This window comes from Xiphophorus couchianus, chromosome 3, assembly GCF_001444195.1.
Source record: "Xiphophorus couchianus chromosome 3, X_couchianus-1.0, whole genome shotgun sequence".
Taxonomy (NCBI): Eukaryota; Metazoa; Chordata; class Actinopteri; order Cyprinodontiformes; family Poeciliidae; genus Xiphophorus; species Xiphophorus couchianus.
The window spans coordinates 12,581,478-12,604,000 of record NC_040230.1 but is presented as its reverse complement, the minus strand read 5'-3'; the positions used below and the strand labels follow the sequence as shown (position 1 = coordinate 12,604,000).

Sequence of the window (22,523 nt, the reverse complement as noted above, 5' to 3'; positions counted from 1 at the left end):
TTAAAGTTTTTTCTGTAACGTTATGATTTTCTTTTACATCCAAAATAATTATAGATTCTTCTGTTTGCCTATGATTTTCTAATGCAGGTACTGTATATGTATTAGAAAATCAATACATACACCTGACTAAAATATCATTAAAAATTTATTATTTCAATTATTTAATTAAAAAAAATTCATATGGATTCATTACAAAGAATAATGAATATTAAGAATTTATTTCTGTTTACTTCTGAAGAACATAGGCTATGATCTTAGTACATGATTTTTGAAGACTTTGAACTTTCTTATATAACTATATTATCAATACTTCCATGATGTTTGTAATAATTTCTAATTCAAATAAGCATTTAATCTCTGAAAAACTTCCTAATGCTCCAGAATATGTAATAATTTTGTAACCAGCAGTTCTTTTCAGCTTTACTTACTGTTGTTTTTCCTTGACGAGTCAGACACAGGCTACATTCCCACTGAAGTTCATTCCCACTTTGTGCTCTACTGTAGTTTATGAAAAATATTATCATATGATATCTGTGGCGCAGCCGCACATCACAAAAGAAACAAACACTCCTTGTCTCATGTCCTGCAGGAGGAGGTGTTTCTGTTTTCCAATGATAATACACTGATTCAGGTTAGTAGTTGTAAATTTAAACAATGCATAAAGTATTTACTTACTTACTGACTTCTTCTGCTTTGGATAGAATTCATCCATCCATCAATTAAAGCAACTTATGAAGGTCCTGCAGCAACAAATCAGACCCAGACCATCACACTACCATCTGCATCTTTGACCCTGGAGTGTGGCCAGAGAAAACTGAACTCAGCTGCCAAATATGGGGTTAATTTAATTCCTGATTTATCAACAAAGAACTGAACTAATCTGTACCAGAGCAAACACTTTAATTCATTACAAAGATGTAAAAAGAAAAATTAAAAACATGAACGGGAGAGAAAACAGAGATGGTTCATCAACTGATCAAGAGTTTTGACAAACTTTGTTGTAATTATTCTCTGCCAGTTTTCTCAAAACATTTTCAGTGTGTTTTATATAAGTGGAGCGTGCAGCTTGATCCGGAAGAGAGAAGTTATCCTTTTTCAGATGGGAGTGTTCAGTTGTAATGTCAGGGTCATCATGTACAGAGAGCAGGTGCAGTTCAACGCATCTCCAAACACCGCCTGAAGCTCCATGAAACATCAGCCAGATCTCCTCCATTATAAAACGGACTTTATTGAGGGTGTTGTAATAAAAGAATGAACAACGTTATCTACAACTAAAATAAATGTAAAACAACAGAAAAGCAAACAAAAAAACAAAAGTATATTTGTATGTTCAAAGGAGAGGGTAAAAGTATGAATATATTTTTACACTCACTCCTCATACATCAATAGCATCATCCAATAAATTACAATTAATATCTTGTTAACATGGCAGTAACGCTGAAAATGATCAAGACCATCTCTTAAAAATTGTCAATTTAATCCATGTTTTCACTTTGGATAAAACTTCTGTCTCCATTCAAGTTTGTTTTTCTTTTTTTTTAAATTAAATTTAAAATCCTAAAGTTAGCTACTTTCTCCTTGCTAACAAGATATAATTTGCTTTTCTAAGAAAAGAACATCTTGTTTCCATTCTCAGACTCAGGCAGTAAATTTGAATATTATTGAAAAGTTTATTTTACTTACTCAATTCATTAGGTGAAACACATTAGTCTATTACAAAGACAAATTAGTCTTTGTAATAGACCAATTACAAAGACAGATGTTGTCAGGCCTTTTTTTCTGTTAATTATGGTAATTTTGTGCTTAGAGCAAATGAAAACATAACATTTAAAAATAGAAATATTACATCAGACCAATAAAACCTTTTAATACATTAAGAAAAAGATTTAACACGTAAACTTCAGACTAGAATCTGAAGTTGTCATATTTAGGTGTAATTTTGTGGTATTAAGGGTAAACTGTAATTTTTATAATTGCATTTTTCTGTTTAGCATTGACATAGCTATATTGTTATGGACTAGCAATATGTAAACAACATATTGCTATTTCAGCTTATTCCGCTGAAATAAGCTTCTAATTTGAATAAATGGGTGTTTTTATAGAGCATATACGATCTTTTTCTATATCACAAACTTGTTTGAATAATGTATAATTATTGTGAAACGTTTCTTCGGAAATGATGTATTTTGAAAAGCAAAAGGAAGTCACCGTCGTTAGCTTCGATGCTAGCTTGTTAGCAGCGGTGTTTTCCTTTGTTACGGGACGGACTTCCGTTTTCAATGTTTGCTCCAGGTTTCTGGAATTTGCTGTCTAGTGACAGTTTCAGCTAGAAACCTCGTTGAAAAAGAGATACAGCTGCTGTGTCGTTTTCTCCGGGAAGCAGCCGGGCTCAAAGTCCAACATTTCAGCCCGACCTGAAAGTGAGACTGTCACTCTTTTTCTCTACGTCTCTTTAACTCAAGTTAGCTGGCTAGCATCAGCCAGCTGAGTTAAACCGCTTAGCATGTTCCGCTTCTTGAATGACGCCGAAGACGACCCCTTCATGATGTAAGCGTTGACTTTTACTGCATTTGGTCTGAACTGTGTTGTTTTTGTTGCTGCTGTTGGATGCCGGCGCAGTGAAGTTGCGTTTTCACAGCGCCCTGTTGAAGGTAGCCAGCCTACCTTTCGGTATTGTAGCCAGCTGTGGTGGGGGCCTGTAGCGGTCCACCATATTGGATAGACAATAAAGCGAAAAAAATAATAATTAAATAAATACACGAGAACTATCGGTTCCCGAAAGTAACGCGTTAAAACACCAGCTAGAGCAAAACCCGCTCAACACCACGTTTCCTGTTGTTTCGACTTGGCTATGTTTGAGCTAACAGGAGCACATTTCTGACCTTTTCTGGTCATTTCTCACCCTGCATATTTACATCAGCACGTCACTCTGTTCGACTAAATGTATAAAAAATTATTTTCTTACTTAAACAGGCTAGATAAACGTGATTCTTTCTGAAAACCTTAATTTGAATCAGCATTAGTTTTAAAATCTTGAATCTGATCAAAATGTTGGCTCTGTTTTGGGGAAGTAGTAGAACGAGTATTTTTATTGGCTGTTTAATCGGAAAAACAAGCAAATGCAAGAGATATTTTATGTAGGTTTGCATGTGAGCACCCCTTTATCGATACATGGTAGACATAAAAAGACACTAGTCATAATGGACCTAAAGTTTTATTGCAATATTTTGTGGTACAATTGTGATAAGTGTCAATAACAAGCAATTTCTTTAGGTTACTTTAGGTATGGCTGTGACTGAATGGCACGGCAATCAGTTCAATTTCAAAAATATTTTATTGATCCCAAAGGGAAATGAAGTGTGGTTTTGAACTCATTACAAGGTTTTCCCCAGAAAACTTGCTAAGCCTGGTGATTAGATGCCAGGGCAGTCATCCATCCAGCGGCCCGTCATGTTTTTCAGTTAAAAACTGTTTAAAGTTGACAGGAAATTTGAAAATATTACTTCATAATTATGTGTTATTGGAGGATTAACACCTGAAGACCAACTATAAAGTCTTAAAAAAATGCAAACATTTTAAAAATACTTTTTTTTTAAAAAAGCATTGCTTATTCTGGTGGGGGGACAAGTAAAGCCTGGTGGCCCGCCAGGCTTATAAAACTCTGGGGAAAACCTTGCATTAATTGAAAATTCTTCAGTCATTGTAGACGGTATAGCCGTCTGTTTTACAGCAAATTTGCAGAAGCCTCTGACTAAACACAGTTTCATGAAGATTATTGTCAGAATTGACTTAATTTTTACTAGCTTTAAAAAAAAATCATAGCCCCACAAACTGATACTGCTCTTGAAAAACACCTTATTTAATTTTTACACAAGTCGCATAAAGAAGTGTGACTTGTATCACTAAACTGCATACATTTAATCATATTTAAAAATGTATTTATTGATGATTGTAATGAAAAAACGGCGGAAAAAATAGTCAAATTAACAATCCCAACAATATGAACAGTTTGAGAGGTTTTAAACATCACCTATAGGAATTTATCGTGACACCATGAATCAAAATCCTGATCATAACAAGAAATTTACCAATTAAGTTGGCATTCTTTGTTGTTGCCTCTTTTGAAAATGAGGTTTTTAATCTCAATAGTTTTTTTTATCCTGGTAAAATTAAGGTTAAATGAAAAGATATATATTTATTGACAAATGGTACAAAAAATTAGGGGTGGGCGATTTGAACTTAAACTTTTTCACAGTATTTTATGGTTCTATTATGATAAGTGACTAAGTACTCATTTATTTAGGTAAATAAATTTATTTAGGTATTTAGGTATGGCTGTTGCTGCATGAGAGCAACAGATCACTAAACTGCATACAGTAACTGCATTTAATCATATTTTCAAATTTATTGATGTTTATTAATACTTTCATTGAACAAACAATGGAGAAAATTGTAAAAATAAGAATCTCGATGACAGAGAGGTTTGGGATTTTGAACATTAATCTGAATTTATCGTGATGATAAACGATACGATAATAAATGGCCAGTTTGATGTTGGGGAAAATGTCTCCAGCTTACACTGGACCGGGGGCAGAAAGCTAAGCTAAATGGCTAAAAGTCTCAATATGGAAAGCATGACCATTACATGTACAGCCATTTGTTTTTATACATCTCTATGTTATTATATATATCAACCTTTCTTTAGTCATGTGACTCAAGGTGCTGAAACTGAGATGGTTGTGAAATAAGAGCTTGGAAACACCTGTAAATATTACTGAGTTTGTTACTCTTTTTCTGTCTTGTGTTAATTTGGCCTGTTTTAAATCCAGTTCAGGCAGCTGAACTCAGTGACTCACTGAACTGTTTTCTTGCAGGGATCCGTTTGCTGCCCACAGGCAGCAGATGAGGACGATGTTTGGACCATTCGCCATGGATCCGTTCGCTCTCACTCCCCAGATTCAGCCACACTGTGTGGCACGCAGACAGGTAACAGGCTGCTGCTGCGGCAATATTTTGTCTGTTCAATCCCCAAATTAGTGTTTTTGTTGTATTTTCTATGTTTTTAACATGAGATTTGTGTTTTAGGCGGGTCCACTGGCTCCCTTTGGCATGATGGGAATGGTGGGTAACCAATTTATTTACTCTTCTCAAAAATTCTCATCTATTTTATTTCTGTTATCACAAAAAGTTTAGGTAAAAGTAGGTACATTCTGTGTTAAAATAAAATTATTCATATATTTGTGATATGGTTAGAGATTTTAAACAAATCTCCTTGTAATTTCAATTTAATTTATGCGACTTAAGTTTTCGCCACTTCCTTGCTAATGTTAAATTGTTTTCTGGCTTGAAAAGTTCTTGAGTTCTTTAGCAAGCTTAAACAAATCGCCAATAACTCTCATTACATAGTAAAGCTGTGTAACAACAATTAACTCTCATATCAGAGCTGAAAATCATCATTTTGAGTAAACAGAGTTATATTTAACTTGCTTCAAGTGTTGCATAAGTTAAATTTAATTTATGTCACTAAGGTTTTCTGTAGTTTAAATTTCAATAATCCTAAAAATGTCATAAATTTATTACTAAAACTCAAAGCTTAATAATATATTTTTATTGTCAGTTTTGTTTTCTATTTGTTTTTTTTATTTATTGTTATATAACACAGATTTAAAAGTTTATAGGTGTACATAGGCAAGGAGTTGGTAACTACTCTGATGTATGTCCAGTTATTGTTTGCAGTTGTCATTATTATTATTATTATGTATCCATAGATTTTCTTATTCTGTTATGAGAGTTGGCTTGTAGTCATTTTGTCTATGTAATATAATTTATTTGTTGACTCTTTAGCACAGTACATGAGTAAACAGATGCATGAATATTATAACATGTTTTAATTCCAAATTTTTGATTATTTGAGCATCAATATATAATATATTTCATTAAATTATTATAAGGGGTAGGATTAAATAAATATTCACTTCTTCCTACTCCTTTCCAAACAGAAAAGTAGCGCTTAGCTAATCATTTTGTTCTTGGTTATGTATTCACATGTTTTTTTCTGTCCTACTGATTGCTTATTTTCTTGTTTTAAATAAATCAAGAACCCCTGTATTAAAGGAAATACACATTTTAAAGCTTTCCTCCATGTTTGCAGGGAGGCGGGTTCATGGATATGTTTGGCATGATGGGAGAAATGATGGGAAACATGGTAAGCAGCATGTCAACCATTAACCTCAGCTGTGAAGACAAAACTATTCAAGTTTTACTTCAGCTTTTTCATTTTGTTTTGTCTTCTTCTCATAGGACAGAGTGTCCGGATCGCCAAACTGCCAAACATTTTCCTCCTCAACAGTGATCTCGTATTCGTCCACAGACCCTGGAGCTCCCAAAGTTTATCAACAGACGAGTCAAACAAGAACAGGCCCCGGAGGGGTAGGAATATATTAACATTTTTAGCTGTTTTTCAAGGCTGGTGTTATATTACCATGTAAGAAGGCCTGATTTACACCTGTCTGAGCGCCGGGCCGTAACCGTGTGTTTATACAAGCATGAACAAATTCTTCTGGCCTTAGTAACTCATGAAAAACCACAAGCTGTACAGACAGGGGATAAATCATGAGCAGCATAAATCTCAGTTATACAAGCATTTGAGTTCTGGTTTGTTCAGAGTTCAGGTAGGACTGGGCGACATGGCTGGAAAAACGTATCGCCATAAGTGTTTCATATCAGTAGATATCAATAATTATTGATTAGGTTTTTGTTTTAAATATCTGAAGTACTGCCATACAGTAGTATGGGTAGTAACTACTTACATGTACTAAATTACATTTACTTGAGTAATTTTCTTTAAAAAAGTACTTTTAGGAATATTTTTGCTACGCTTTACTCTTTAATTTTACTTGAGTAATTTTATTATGAAGTATTGCTAATCTTACTTGAGTGAATTTTCTGGATTCTCTATGAGAAACAAACATATTTTAACCAAAAATGTACCAGGCATAGATACACACCTGCAGTCTTTGGTAAAGTTTCATAACTTTTTTTAAAGAAACTGATTTGGAAGAACTTTCTTTTGCCTGATTTTGTTGTTTTTTGTTACGTACATGAATTAATGTCATTTTGGTCCTTAAAATACCAAAATTTTCACAAAACTTTATATTTTGGTTAATCTGATTAATGTATTTTTGAAATATTAAATGAGTGATAATTTGATCAGTTACTCAGTACTTGAGTAGACTTTTTGCCAAATACTTTTTACTTTCGCTTGATTAAAAGTATTTTGAAGTAGTGCTACTTTTACTTTAAAATACAATTTTTGTGTACTCTACCCACCTCTGCAAACTGTTGTGACCTTTCCTGTTTTATCCACAGTTTTTATCCATGATATTCTTTCCACATCGTTGATTTTTAATTTTAAGCAGTTATGAGACACAGTGGCAAAACCTTAAACTGCTTTGCCAGTTACTGAACATGTTGTTGCTAGGTAACCAAAGAGTGAGTGAGTTGCTAGGCAACCAAAGAGCGAGTGAGGGAGTAAGTTAGTTAGTTGATTCCACCAAACTTGCTTAGCTCTCTCTCTCAGAGGTTGAGCGGATCAAAGTCTTTCCTCTGCCTACATCTCCCAGAATGCCGTGTGGTTCTGGATTGGAGTTCAGTGAAAATCTTCTATATATTAACAATGCCTTTTTTGTTGAGTTACAATATTTAATTTCCCGTTGGGATCAATAAAGTATTATTGAGTTTGAATAGCGCTTACAAAACAAGCATTACAGAGTAACAGCGGTATTGATCTTCAAAATAGCAAATAACCAATTAGATAAGAGAATAACACGAACAAAAATTAATAAAAAATGAAAAATAACCCAAGTGGTGTCGCAACAAAAAACTGAATTAACATATGTGGGTTACTCTAAAAGTCTTTTAATCTTCTAATTTGATATGCATTCTTATTATTTTCCTTTTCTCTAATATTCCTTGTTTCAATATTTTGAGTAGAGGTGGGAGAGAGAAAAAAGAACAACAAAAAAAGTCAGAACAAGGAATAAATAAGTAAATTAAGGATAACTAAATAACATGTTTTGTGATCTTATTAGTGGGTTCTCCCCCTCCCCTCCCCTGGTTTTTGTTTCTGCATTGGTAGTAACTCAGTAGTAGGATATTCAGTTTTCTATAAGGCGTATTATCTATTGATCAAGTGACTATCACGATATTATTGATTTATTGCCCAGCTCCAAGTTGTGGTCATCGGATTGTTTTGTGAACTGTATTTCTTGCCATTTTTCCTCTCAGATCCGTGAGACACGGCAGTCGATGAGGGACAGCGAGAGCGGCCTGGAGCGCCTCGCCATCGGCCACCACATCGGGGAGCGAGCGCACATAATGGAGCGCTCGCGAAACAGGCGCACTGGAGATCGAGAGGAAAGGCAAGACTACATCAACCTTGATGAGAGTGAGTACGAGTGCTGATAATTTTTTATAAAACGAGCTTCTCTTTGGCTCCTTGGTGTGCTCAGAGTTCATACGTGTGTTTGAAATCCTTGAAGTGCTTGTTTTCTATATAAAGTCCTAGAAAGTGCTTAATATTCAAACTGCACCGTTTTGTGAGAAAGTGCAATCTAGCATTTGATTAAAAGACTAAATTTGGAAAACAGTGTTTGCATTTGAAACCAAATATTTTCATAATAAAAGGCTTTATTGCCTTCTTAGTGTTTTATCTGTTTTTAATGTGCACCGTTTTATTTTGTCCTTTATATCCTTGTAACTGTTGAGCAATTTACAAATAGTTATTACTATTATTATTTTTGTTAATAAAAAACCAGAAATTTTTTTCTCACTGTCTGAAATTAAATCAGACTAAACCTTTCTTGTTTCAGATCAGATGCAATTATAAAAATTATTTCTATTTGCTAAATGCCAGAAAACTAAAGAGAACACTTCTTAGAGATTGTTTTGTGTCATTTCTGTGTGTAAATATTTAATTTAAGCAGAAAGGTCATTTAGCTTAACATGATTTGTTTGTATTGTTTCAATGTAATGAATATTTATTATTCCTGATGGCTCAACGACTTATTGATCTGTGTGTGGTAATTTAAATAAATGTTGGCTTGTATTTTTTGCGTTAAAAAAACATTATTATTTTTGTTAGTGTTTTGTTCTTGGATCTGCATAGGATGTGTATAAGAGTTGTTATATTTTAGTATTCCTTGCTCCTGCTGTAGAATTTAAGATGCCATCACAAGACAAATAAATAACAGTGAATTGAAAACTATCTTTTTTATAGTTCATTTCATTGTTTTTATCTTAGTGATTACTTACATTTTCTAAGTAAGCTAAGCTACCTTGAAAATGCTTGAATTTTACTGTGGGAAAACTGTACAAACCCTGATATGTGTATATAAGTGTTGATAAAATCCAGTAAAATTTCAAACCTGTTTGTCGTCAGGTGAGGCAGCAGCATTTGATCAGGAGTGGAGGAGGGAGGCAGGACGATATGCCCCCCCACATGCCCGTGCGCTGGAGTACGGTCAGGACCCGCGCGGAGGAGGGCAGCAGCTGGCCCTTCCTGCCCCTTCCAGCTCTCCACCCCCCCATCGACATGAGTCTCCTCGGCATCGTCAGCATCACACCCGTCCGCGTTACGACTGGTGAGAAGGTAAGGTCGACCTGCCCGGGAGAGGAGTTCATTCAGATGGCACTCTGCGTTTTCAAGTCATGATGGGTTCGTTTATGGTTCGTTTGGTTTCTCTTCCTGATTCAGAAGCTGACTTGAGTTGAGTTTGTAAGTTTTAACTGTTAATGGGAATACCCAGGAACAGACTGATGAAGCAGCTGTTGCTTATTTCATATCCAAAGATGAATATGTAGGGAATCTTTGAATTTTCAAGCAGTTGCAGATGTCTCTACGCTGATAGGAAACGATCGCTGTTATCTTATATTCACTCTGACCTTCGATGAGTGTTTAGAGTCCCACCACAGAGTTTTCACACTCTGTGTTATAGTAATGGTGCGCATTTATCATATTGTTTCTAATTTATTATGATACATTTCTTATAAGAATTTTGATTTATTATTGTTATTTATTGTAAATTCCAATTAATGATATTTAAAAAGACCAAAACTGTTTGTATTGTTGAGAATAAGTTTTACTATTTTCTCCACTCTGTTCATTTATTCAGTAAATATCAATACATTGGAAAATATGATTAAATGCCGTTACTGTGTGCAGTTTAGTGAGATGGGGCTATGATGGCTGTGTCATGCATAAACCTATCACAATAACTAAATTAATCACATTACATATTAAGATGACCTGTATATTTTTTGAAGGGCATTTTTGTCTACAGAGACATCGTAATCGATTTTAATTACAGTTTTGATTGTGAAGTTGTTTTCTGTTTTCTTATTTTGGATGTTCAAAATATCTTCCAGTTCCAGTGTTTTGTTTTTTACTAAAGTAAAAATTATTTGTCCTGGAGAGGGCCAACTTGCAGTACTGTGCCTTATCAATACATTACTTGAAAATGGTCTCAAAACATTATTTATTGCAATAAATACAGGGGCAATTTATTGTCCAACAATATAAGTGGTTCTTGTCATCCAATGTTATAAAACTCTGGTAGCAGTCAGTCCAGTCTTTCTGGGATTCTCCCAGTTTACCTTGTAGAGACATTCTCAGATTTTTACCATTTTATTTTCTGTAGATCGTTTGAAGCTCACTGAGGTTGAAAAGTCCGTGTCAGGAGATATTTTGAGGTATTTCCGGAGGTGATCAATTGGATTTAAGTCCAGACTCCTGAGGTTTCTCCTTTGATTGTTGTCCTTTTGTCCTCATAGTTGTGCAGACATGTTTTGCACATTTTTCTTTTGTTACTCCATTATTTGTCTCTGTTGCTTCTAACAACAGCTCAAGCTTTTAAAAAATTAAAACACCCAAGTTCATGTCTTTTGGTGTCTGAGCCGTTTCAAAAACCTCCTGATTGTTGGGACACTACAACGTTTCCTAGCAACTCCAGCCCAGCCCAGTTACCTAGCAACTCCAGTGGAACTCAAGCACATTTGGTCAGCTAGTTTTACCACTGTATAATGGCTGCTGGAAAAGACAAAAGTGTTTTGTTGTTGCCTTACAGAAACCACTTGCTGTATTTCTGCTAGTTATGCAGGAGGCTCCAGTTCTGCTTTTCAAAGATGTATGGGTGTCTAATTGCGCATTTGTTTTCAGCCATTTTCATGTATGAGAGGGCGTGACCAGCTGCAGCTTATTTGGATGTAAAGTAACATAACACTCTAAGACAGCTCAAAAATATACAGAACTAACCAGAATAAAATCTCATCATCTCGAAATGATTTTGTGAGGAACAGTGTTTTGTATCGCTTTATTTCTGGAAAAAGGATGAATTTTGAAATTAGAACCATGTCGCACTGGTCTGATGTAATCTCCGTCTCTGCAGGTGTCCCACTTTTCAAGGAAGCAGATGGAAGGAACTGAGGGAGCGCTTCCCCCGATGCTGTGAAACACGCCGAAGACGGAGCTGCCCGTCATTAATGTTTGATATGACTGGACTGTCTAAACATGTGCAACATATTATACACACACACACACGATCAACAAAATATAACACACTCTCGATGGCTACATTTTCAGATCAACTTCTGTACTGTTACATAGAGCTATACAGATGCCCCTGTGCAAACATGGGTGAAAATCCACTCACTTTATATATAAATATATACTCATTCTCAAAACTTGACATGTCTTTTACCCGCTGCAGTTCGCTGCTGCAGTATCCAGTAATTCTGCTGTACAGTCCATTTTATGTTTGTGAGGGCACTAGTGTGTCTGTGAATTGAATTGTATACTGTTACCTAATTAATCTAACTAAATAAAAGTTCATTAAACATTGTTAGATAATTAATAAATGTCTCTTGTGATGTTTTAGGTTTGTAAATCTTAAATGTGTGAATCAGGTGACGCTTGCTGATGGTGTTTGTTTGAACTTGTCCTTGTTTTGTTGCATGACGTTGTCAACAGTGATTGACTCTCACAGGTCCAGGTATAATTAAGAAGTGGAAAGAAAATAAACTAAAGCAGAAAATTAAAAATATAAAAAGTTTATCATCTATTTGCGCCCCTTGAGTCAAATCATTGCAGAACCATCTGTCTATAAAATCACAGCAGCAAGTATTTTTGCTATAAATATTTAAAACTCAGTCATATCAGATTGTAATGTTCAAGCCTTGGTACAGATTCTCAATTGGATTTAGGTTTGGACTTTGACTAGACCATTCTAGTTCAATTAAAACCCACAGCACAATGCTGCTACAGCCCTCCAACCTCTGAGGCCTTCCCACAACTTTTATTTGTACTAAAATTATACATAGGTGTACTGTTTTTGTTAGTGGGATAGGGGGAAAAGAGTATGAGCATAAATGCATGCCACACTTTTCAGAACTTGTTTTGAAATGCTACTTTGTGTTGGTCGATCACTTAAAATCCCCGAAGATTTTAAGTGATCTTCTGTAACTTGACCAAAGGTTCAACAGTCCTCCAAATGTGAGTGTTCATGTCATGTGGCTTCTGGGGTTCGAAAGATAAATGCATGCCACACTTTTCAGATTTTCATTTTCAAAACTTTTTAAATACTCTCCTTTGTGTTGGTTGATCACATTAAATTCTCACAAAATATGCTGAATTTTGTTGTGATGTAACAGATTGTGCAGCAGCACTCTGGATGCCCGTCATCCAGAGTTCTTGGTACAAATGCTTGCCACACTTTTCAGAATTTGTTTTCAAAACCTTTGAAATGCTCTGCCTTATATTGGTCGATCACTTAAAATCCCCCAAAATATGCTGAATATGACCAAACGTGCAATGATCCTGAAATGTGAGTCTTCATGTCATGTGACTTCTGGGGATCTAAATATAAATGCATGCCACACTTTTCAGATTTTTATTTTCAAAACTCTTGAAATGCTCTAGTTTGTCTTGGTCAATCACTTGGAATCTCCTCGAAATATGCTGAACTTTGTTGTGTCGCGTGACAAAGCGTGCACATCATGAGGCATCTGGGGTTCTGACTGAGTACAAATGCATGCCACACTTTTCAGATTTTTCCCCAAAACTCTTGAAATGTGTTGGATCATCACATAAAATTCTCATAAAATATGTTGAATTTTGTTATGACGTGACAACAGACCTCCAAAGCACGAATCTGTACGTGATGATGGAAACGGAGAAACATTTTCAGACAAATCGCCCATAGCGGCTCTTTCTGCCTCCTGCTGTGCGCTCTGTGTCTTTAATTACCTCTGTGGCTATTTTTAAATGCTCCTTCCAGCAGCTGCAGCTCCTGTTACCTGTCTACCTGTCTCCTTGTCTCCTTTCATCCATGTGGTTTTGTCTTCGATGTTCTCTGACAACATGACCCACTTTGTGCACAGATCTGTCTTACAGGGTTTGCTTTGTTGTGATGTCGGCTGCCTGTCATCGAGACAGCAGATGTGTTTGTTTCCTTTTCTTTATAAACTGGTACCTTCAATGGGATGGAGTCGTTTCTGGACTTGACAGCAACACCTTTTTTTTTTTTTTTCTATGAGGAAATTTGCTGGTGAAATAAAATAATTTTTTTAAAGAACATTATCTTCATCCTAATTAAAACAAAGATCCATGTGACTCCAGCTATGCCACTCCATCTTTCATTTCGCTCTCTCTTCCTGTGACTCGCTCTCCCTCCCCCCTAAAACGTCACACGTTCTCAGCGCTCTTTCTCCCAGCTCCTCATCCCTCTGCCTCCCCCTGTCATTTGCCGACTGACTCTCTCCACCAGGATCAAACACGCAGCAGGTAACGTTAAAAAAAAGATTGATCTATTTCCTTCTTCCATCCCCTCCAAGCATCCTCTTCCTCATCCCTCTCTTCCCCTGCTGCATGTTTGTTTTCTGTCTCACCCCTCCATCAGTCACTGGCTGAGATTGCACAGATTCTGGACAGGCTCAAGGGCTGAAATGTTTTTATTTTTTAATAGATATGCATTATTGAGTTTTGATTTATGTTTCCAGCTCTTACTGTGGGTGAGAGCCTCTTCACAGGGAGCCTAGTTTCCACAGTTCTCCATCCATCAGGCTGCGTCACTGTAATCACAGTGAGTCCATGAGAGGAAGCAAGTGTGAAAGCTCTTCCTTACGACTGTGGGCTGCAATGAAATGCATTTTGATCATGTTATCTTATTATTTTATTGAAACCTATCATCAATTTTTCATCGCCACCCACCTCACTTGCTCATTTCCATATGTCAAATTTTTCTGCATGTACTTAAAGGGGCAGTGTTATGTTAAAATCTACTTTTTTAGCTTTGCATTAAGTTATAATGTTATTCCCTCATCAAAAATACACCTGGATTGTTGCTTTGATTCTTTCATGCATGTTGGAGAAATCCTTTAATCTCCATGGTAACCATTCAGCTGTGCAAAGCCTGGTTGGACTTAGCCCCGCCTTCAAGGCGCAGCTCCTCCTCAGAGTTGCAGTTTTTAAGCTTCCCCACTCAGCTCCTTCAGACTAGCCAGCAGCAATTAGCAAACACCTGGTGGAACTGAACATCTGCTGCTCTCATTATATGAGCTACTTCTCAATGCAATACTGGTAAAAATGTTAAAGGTTTAATAGAGGATCCATGTTATGATATGGAGTTTCAGAAAGAGCAGCAGTTTCTTAAAGGGGCAGTATTATGTGTTTTCCAGCCCTCTCATTTTAAAGCACAATCAAGTAACTATGTTACCTTCAGTTGTTATAAAAATGCTAAATCAAATACGACTTAAAAGAAATTTGGCTTTGTAATTTATTGTCTTGAAATTGGGCCTTTGTCATTTTGAAAACTCCTGCTTTTTCTGAAATTCCACCTTCAGGAAGTTATCGCAACATGGCTCCTCTATTAACCCTTTAACAATATTTCTACCAACGTCGCACTGACAAGTAGCTCCTTTTCTGAGCTCAGCAGATGCACAGTTTTACCAGGTTCCACTAATTGCTGCTGGCTAGTCTGAAGGAGCTGAAGGAGGAAGTTGTGTGGAGGTTTGGAAACTGCCGCTCTGAAGTGGAGCTGCGTTGTCAAATGCAGAGCTGGGTCCAACCAGGCGTTTTGCACAGCTGATTGGTTGCCATGGAGATTAAAGGATTTTTTCAAACATTCATTAAAGAATCAAGGTGACACTCCAGGTATGTTTTTGATTGGGGAATAACATTATAACATGATGAAAAGCTAAAAAAAAAAAGTCTATTTTATGTAATACTGCCCCTTTAAAGTGACAGAGGCCCATTTGCAAGATGCTAAATTATGAATTTATATTTAATACTTGCAGCATTTTTATAACTGAAGGTAACAGAGTTCCTTGACTGAGCTATAAAATCATACTATGTGGCTGAAAATGCATAATACTCCCCCAATAAGCAAAATCTGCTGTAAAGATCAAGATGAGGCTAATGTTTAACATTTTGCAGGATGTCTATAGTGAACATCGTTGCCAGAGAAATCCTCGACTCCAGAGGAAACCCCACTGTGGAAGTGGATCTGCACACAGCCAAAGGTGACAAAAACATACTCCCTTAGCATCTATCATGTCCTTCAGTTTCTCCAACCTTTAACCCTTTCCTAATCCAGGTCTGTTCAGGGCGGCTGTGCCCAGCGGAGCATCGACTGGCATCTACGAGGCACTGGAGCTCCGAGATGGCGACAAGACTCGCTACAAGGGCAAAGGTGACAATCATCAGCATGCATCCATCCTTCTCTTCTCTCCGCTTCCTCCTGGTGAATTTTAATGTTTGTTTTTGTCCTTTAAGGTGTTACCAAGGCTGTTGCTCACATTAATGACACCCTCGGGCCCACTCTCCTGCAGTCTGTGAGTATCAGCTGCTGAACGAGCAGGAGAAGCATGAAAAATCTGTTTACTCTGTTTGTGACAGCTTGCTTTCCTCCCAGGGAGTGAGAGTCCTGGAGCAGGAGAAGCTGGACAACATGATGATCGAAATGGACGGCACCGACAACAAATGTGAGCCTGCGTTTCTCATGCTGAGATATCCGCACTGACATGCAGCTGCAGCGGCCTGCATCAGCTGCATCCATGTGTGATGAGGCGTCTTCTGTGTTTCCTCGCAGCCAAGTTTGGGGCCAATTCTATTCTTGGAGTATCGCTGGCTATATGCAAAGCGGGTGCCGCGGAGAAAGGCGTCCCCTTGTACCGTCACATCGCTGATCTGGCAGGAAACGGTGATCTCGTCCTCCCAGTTCCAGTGAGCTTTTATTTTGTTTTTATAACCAGTCAAATTGTGATTTTCACATAAAATTATTAATATGTCACAATAACAAATTTACCTGGTTGATAAATTGTCCCAAAAGATATTGCAATAAATTATAATATTGTTATTTTGAGATCGTTTTCAAGTGATATTATGTTAATGACAAAATAACGCATGAACACATTCTGAAAGATTAATAAATTCTAAACAACACTTAACACTGGAACTAGAAGACATTTTAAATATCCCCAAATAAACAAACAGAACAGCAAAAATAACAAATAAAGTTAATTATGAAGTCTCTATAAAAAAATTATTCAAAAGAAAACTGATGACTTTTTTACTCGAGTTTTTCTTAGAAAGAGAAAAAAATTAATCATACAAATGGAAATTATTGATCTCATTTTAATTAATCATACAATTTATTTATTTATTGCTTATTGCGACAGGACTATTTATACAACTCGTGTCTTTCCACATTTTGTCATGTCAGAACCAAGACAAATTAAGCACAACTTATACAATTATTTTTTATTAAAAATATGTTTTTAATTGAATAATAATTAGACAAATTTACCTCCATTTATAGGGTATGTGTTAGAGAGATACTGTATTTCAAAACACAAAATTTTGCTAAATTTTAGCTTAACTTGTCCCTGCTGTAGAATGTCGATACTACCACAAAGAAAACTAACAGCAGTAATAAATGTCATGTAATACTGAATTAAAATATTCTTTTTTTTAGTCCATTTGTATTGCTTTTATTTCCAAAATGTGGTGCAGAAAAAGTGTGAAAACTTACCCTGAAAATGTTTAAATATCTTAAATTCTGGCAAAAATGGTGAAGTTACTAGGTTGTTGCTAGGTAACCACAAGTTACTCAGCAAGTAGTTGCTAGGCAACTAAAGAGCGAGTTAGTTAGTTGATGACGCCAACCTTTTAGCTGGGCTTGAGAGGCTGAGCGGCAAAAGTCTTTCCTCTGTCTACATCCCCCAGAATGCTGTGCGGTTCTGTCTCAATATTGAAGATTCTACCATCAGATTCGCAATATATATTGTTATTGATTAATTGTAGAGCAAACCATATTTATTATGTGTTAGAGCGATGTTAAAGCTTCCTCCCGTTGTGTTTCTCTTGCAGGCCTTCAATGTAATCAACGGGGGCTCGCATGCTGGTAACAGACTGGCCATGCAGGAGTTCATGGTTCTCCCTGTGGGTGCAGAGTCTTTCCGTGAGGCGCTGAGGATGGGGGCGGAGCTTTACCAGACTCTGAGAAGCGTCATCAAGGAGAAGTACGGCCAAGATGCTACCAACGTGGGCGACGAAGGAGGGTTCGCCCCTAATATTCAAGAGAACCGTGAAGGTGAAAAGTCCGCGCACCTGGAAACGGTTCCTAATGTCATACACCGTATTAACTGGCTTTTTTTTCTTGTTCTCCGTCAGCCTTGGAGCTGATAAAGACCGCCATAGAGAAGGCGGGGTTTACTGACAAAGTGGTCATAGGAATGGATGTTGCCGCTTCTGAGTTTTTCAGCGAGGGTAAATATGACCTGGACTTTAAGTCCCCGCCCAACGCTGCCCGCAACATCAGCGCTGAGGCGCTAGCCAGCATCTACCAGGGCTTCATTAACAATTACCCAGGTTGGTATAGCAGGTTTTTAAGCCTCACGGAGACAAGCAGTAGCTGCGTTTCTATTACAAATGTGCGCAAATCTTTGTTGATGTTCTGCTAATGTCGAAAAAACACAATTTCGCAATTCCGTTAAATAAGAAATTAAGTTAAAATCATGCTTGAATAAGCTTGTTCAAGTGATAAGTCAATAGAAATTATGGCAGTGATGGATGTAAACAGTTATGATGAAATATGTTCATTATTCAAACATGGCTAGTGCTCATCTGACAGCCATCAGAGAAGACGCTAGTGTCTGATTCAGCTGCTGGCTACACATGCGGCATTTAGGGGAAATTGTAGTCCGCGATTTTACAGAAGAGCTCAGAACACAACTTTCTATTAATTGTGGATGCTACCAGTTTCAGATTGTCTGAAAAAAAATAAAATCATCCTCCTATTGCTTTCTGCCGTCTTCTTCGATGTTTTCGCCAGTAGTAACTGCCGATTTTTGATCACGTGACTGGTGTGACGCGAAAAAAGTGTTTCCACAATGCACTTTTGCAAAATACATGTTCTGATGTGTCTGAAAAACAACATCCTTGCACAAAAACCTTTTTTTGTTTGTTTCAAAAAACTTTTATTTTTTATATTAGGCGTGTTTATAGAACTGCGCAAATGGAAATGACGAAATATATTTGCTTAAAGGAAACATGATAATTTTGAAAAAAATTACTAATAATCCTTTATAAAAGTTTGCGTTAGGATGGGTGGTTTTTCGACTGTATAGAAATAAATGAATTTCTCAAATCTGCAATGGAAACACTTTCTTTGGCATCACATCAAGACAACAGGAACAGCCGGATGTTACTACTGGCCAGAAGGTCAAAGAAGACAACAGGAAGTAGTGAGAGGATTATGATGCAGCATGTTTTTTTAATGCATGTAAACAGGTTTATCTACGTTTGATTGTCATTGTGTTTCTTATTTATTGGAAACACCACAATTGCAAAATTGTGTTTTTTCAACATTAGCAGAATGTCAACAAAGATTTGCGCAGATTTGTAACGGAAAGGCCGTTACTCTCAGTATTACTGCATCACTGCTGTTGGTAAACACATTTTCTTTGGATAGCAGTGGCACAGTCCTGCCTTTATTTGCTAGAGGCCTAGCAAACAAAGAGAAAAACAGATTTCTGGAGAGTCTGCTCTCTCCTCATGACACACAGGTCTGTGGAGGATGTTTTGATTATGTGTGGCAGCACAGAAAGGCTTGTTATGCTGACAGGAGTGTGTATGCAGCTTGTGGAACGTGAAATGTGTATGGCATCGTTAGCATCTTCATGCAGGAGCATCCCTTCTGTTGTTTCCTTCATAACAGGATGTGGTATTTGACTCATATGTCCATTTCTTTCCTCAAGTCGTGTCAATTGAAGATCCTTTTGACCAGGACGACTGGCCTGCTTGGTCACCGTTTACAGCTTCGGTTGGCATCCAGGTGAGACGGGACTGTCATTTTGTGAAGTTATGTGACCTAAACCTCAAAAACAACTGAAACAGAAAATGAACTTCACTGACATGGTCTCTAAAACAAGAACCTCCATATTTGTTGTTATAGATATCAATATTTTTGTTGTTGTAGTATCATAATGACACATTATGAAGTCAAGGGAAAAATCGCATGTTGGGAAACATCAGCCAAGAAATGCAAATGGTTCCTCCAAATTTAAAATGACCCTAAGCATGCCACTAAATTAGTTACAATATGGCGTAATGACACCAAAGTCAGTGTTTTGCAATGGCCATCACAACGCCCTGATCTCAGGACCATGGAAAGTTTGAGATAAAAACCGTGAAAAAGTATGAAGCTCACAAATCTGACTCAGTTATGGCTGTTCTGTCTGGAGGAAAATAGTCACTTTATTGTCAATTAATCACATGTACTTGCCACCCCCTGGTGAAATTAATAACTTTAAAAAAACATCACAAAACAATAAATAAGAACAAATAGTAGTAAAAAAATGTTTTCCATAGAAAATACAGCAATAATATTTTAAAAATCCCACAAACCAGATACCATATACAGTTTTAAAAACACAAACTTTAAAAAATCGTTAACAACTCAGATGGATAGAACTTGTGGGAGAAAATTCAGCCAATTAGAGTCTAACCTGCTCCATTAGTTATACTCTAAATAATAAAACTAAGATACTGCACTCTATTTATTACCAGCTAACCAAAGAAAAACTGCACAAACAGAACATAAACAGCAGCTCCCAGAGACTCTGTGAAAGAGATAACTGCTTTATATATTTCCGCAGTAACAACGCAGTCGTCAACTCCAGTTCTGCTGAAAAACAAAACATCTCTTCATATTTTCTGGGATTTTTCTCTGCAGGTTGTTGGAGATGATCTGACTGTGACAAACCCCCGCAGGATTCAGCGAGCTGTGGAGGAAAAAGCCTGCAACTGTCTGCTGCTTAAAGTCAACCAGATTGGCTCTGTGACTGAGGCCATCAAAGCGTGCGTCACTGCTCTGTTTTCATTCATGCAAAATCTCATGTATGTGTGCCTGCAGTGCACCCAGCTGCATGCGTATGACACTTATGGCTGCGTTTCAGGTGCAAACTGGCTCAGGAGAATGGTTGGGGGGTGATGGTGAGCCACCGCTCTGGTGAGACAGAGGACACCTTCATAGCTGACCTGGTGGTTGGTCTCTGCACCGGACAGGTAACACGCTCAACCCAATGGACGATGTTTCCCTTCGTCTGTGTTTTACATATTTGTAGTTCACATGTAAGTTTTCACATTAAGTGTGTGTGTCCCCTAGGTTATCATAGTTAACTAAAACTACAAATAACGAAAACTAAAATTGAGAAAATATTTTCGTTAGCTAAGATAATTAATGGGGAAAAATTATATCTAATTATAACTAAGTCGTGCGACTAAAACACACTGAAATTATAGATATAACATCCTTAATTTTTGTGTTTATGAATCTATTTGTTAGCTTTTCGAACTGATGTGAATTTGATTTATCTAACAAGCAGGTTACGTCAGCTGTCGACAAATTACGGTAATCCATAATCCTCCTGGCGGTTATGCTACGCCAGTCTGCAAAATGGCAACAGCAAATGCTGGGAGAAAACGCCAGAGTTAGCTATTCAACAATAATTAAATACATTTTATGAAAATGGTATCTTCTGTTGAGTATTCATTACCCAATCCATAATCCTGATACTTTGACTTTTTTGAATTTTACACTTAAAAAGCATTAAAAAAAAATAAGACTACTACTACAACTAATATAAACTAAACTAAAACTAAAGAATATTTAACTAATAAAAACTAGCAAACACACTCTAAAAACTAATTGACACTAACTGAATTAGAGAAAAATCGCAACAAATTAAAACTAAACTAATGAAAAACCACTAGGTAGGGTTCAATACTTAAAGCCTGATAATAGTTGAAGTTTGTGTTTGTAGTTAAAAATTTTGCAAAAATACGCATACGTTTGGCATAATCTCAAACAGCAATATTAGTTTAAGAGAAAAAGCACCAGGTGAAATCATGAGTATGAGGTAAAACTGGAAACCTCCAGTTTGGACTTATTCATTCAGTAGATGCTACTTGATAGCATTAAGCAAAATAAGCAAACATTTTAAATTGTCTTAATAATAAAACAGCCAAGCCTGTAAGTGTTTCATATTTTCTGTCAGATCAAGACTGGTGCTCCATGTCGGTCGGAGCGTCTGGCTAAATACAACCAGCTCATGAGGTGAGTTTCTATTTCATCTCATCATTTTTAAATGTCATGTAAGAGCCCGTAATTTATGTCTTTCTTTTCTTTCCCGTCCATCCCTCTGCTTGCTGCCCTCTGTGTTTTCTGTCTTCCTCTCAGGATTGAAGAGGAGTTAGGGGACCAGGCCCGCTTCGCTGGTCACAACTTCCGCAACCCCAGTGTCCTTTGAGTGCCAGAGCCATCAGCAGCATGAGAAACCAAATGTTTTTATGTACTCACTTGTTTCAGTAGTGCCCCAAACACACCAAATAACTCATAAATAAGTCTTTAAATAAATAGAAAAGTCATTGTGGCAGTGTTGGTCTAATGCCTCAACAAGTTAAGTCTCTTGGTGGTCTTGTTAGTATCTTATTTTTTTTCCTCGTATTATATGCTTTTCATCCACTCCTGAAAGGTGTTAGTCCATGTTGTTTTGTCTAATTCCTGTTTCAGTGCAACAACTTACTGGTACTTTGTCAAAAAACAATAAAGTTATGATATCGTCTTTAATGTTGTTTCTTAAAGTGATTCAGTACATTTTGAAAATACTTTCTTAATCCCAGAGGGGGATTAAATGTTGCTTTAACTCATGTTATCTAAGTTTCTTCCAAGATTTGTTGAATATACAGAAAGCTGTGGGCAGGGATCCTGTAGTGGTCTGTGTTACTGCAGATCTGAACAAGCCTCTGACTGAAGCCTAAATACAATAAGTTATACTGCACTAGAAATGACAAGTGACTTAATGAAAAATGGACTGACAGAAGTTCAAATATAGAGTATTTTGGTTCAGTTTCTAGGGCAAAAATTTTTGTGTTCTTGAAAAGGACAAAAATAACGGGTAACTTTCAG

At 36.7% G+C, this 22,523-nt stretch overlaps 2 protein-coding genes and 1 long non-coding RNA gene across 3 annotated transcripts; 2 read left to right on the top strand and 1 right to left on the bottom strand.

Moving 5' to 3' along the window:
• Positions 1–883: 883 nt before the first annotated feature.
• LOC114142009 (uncharacterized) lies at positions 884–9,563 on the bottom strand. The gene is made up of 2 exons (XR_003594941.1): positions 9,426–9,563; positions 884–1,224 (listed from the first exon to the last, which is right to left on the bottom strand). It is a non-coding gene; the product is annotated as an uncharacterized LOC114142009 (long non-coding RNA).
• mlf2 (myeloid leukemia factor 2) lies at positions 2,226–11,909 on the top strand. The gene is made up of 8 exons (XM_028013000.1): positions 2,226–2,547; positions 4,875–4,986; positions 5,086–5,121; positions 6,152–6,205; positions 6,301–6,429; positions 8,287–8,446; positions 9,440–9,649; positions 11,445–11,909. Exons 1-7 carry the CDS (start codon positions 2,504–2,506, stop codon positions 9,643–9,645), a joined length of 741 nt encoding a protein of 246 aa, XP_027868801.1. The 5' UTR covers positions 2,226–2,503; the 3' UTR covers positions 9,646–9,649; positions 11,445–11,909.
• Positions 11,910–13,698: 1,789 nt separating this feature from the next.
• Positions 13,699–22,184, top strand: LOC114142007 (gamma-enolase). Its single transcript, XM_028012999.1, has 13 exons — positions 13,699–13,837; positions 15,488–15,573; positions 15,648–15,743; positions 15,827–15,885; positions 15,966–16,035; positions 16,143–16,276; positions 17,423–17,645; positions 17,726–17,923; positions 19,312–19,388; positions 20,289–20,413; positions 20,512–20,620; positions 21,613–21,671; positions 21,795–22,184. Exons 2-13 carry the CDS (start codon positions 15,489–15,491, stop codon positions 21,862–21,864), a joined length of 1,305 nt encoding a protein of 434 aa, XP_027868800.1. The 5' UTR covers positions 13,699–13,837; position 15,488; the 3' UTR covers positions 21,865–22,184.
• Positions 22,185–22,523: the final 339 nt, after the last annotated feature.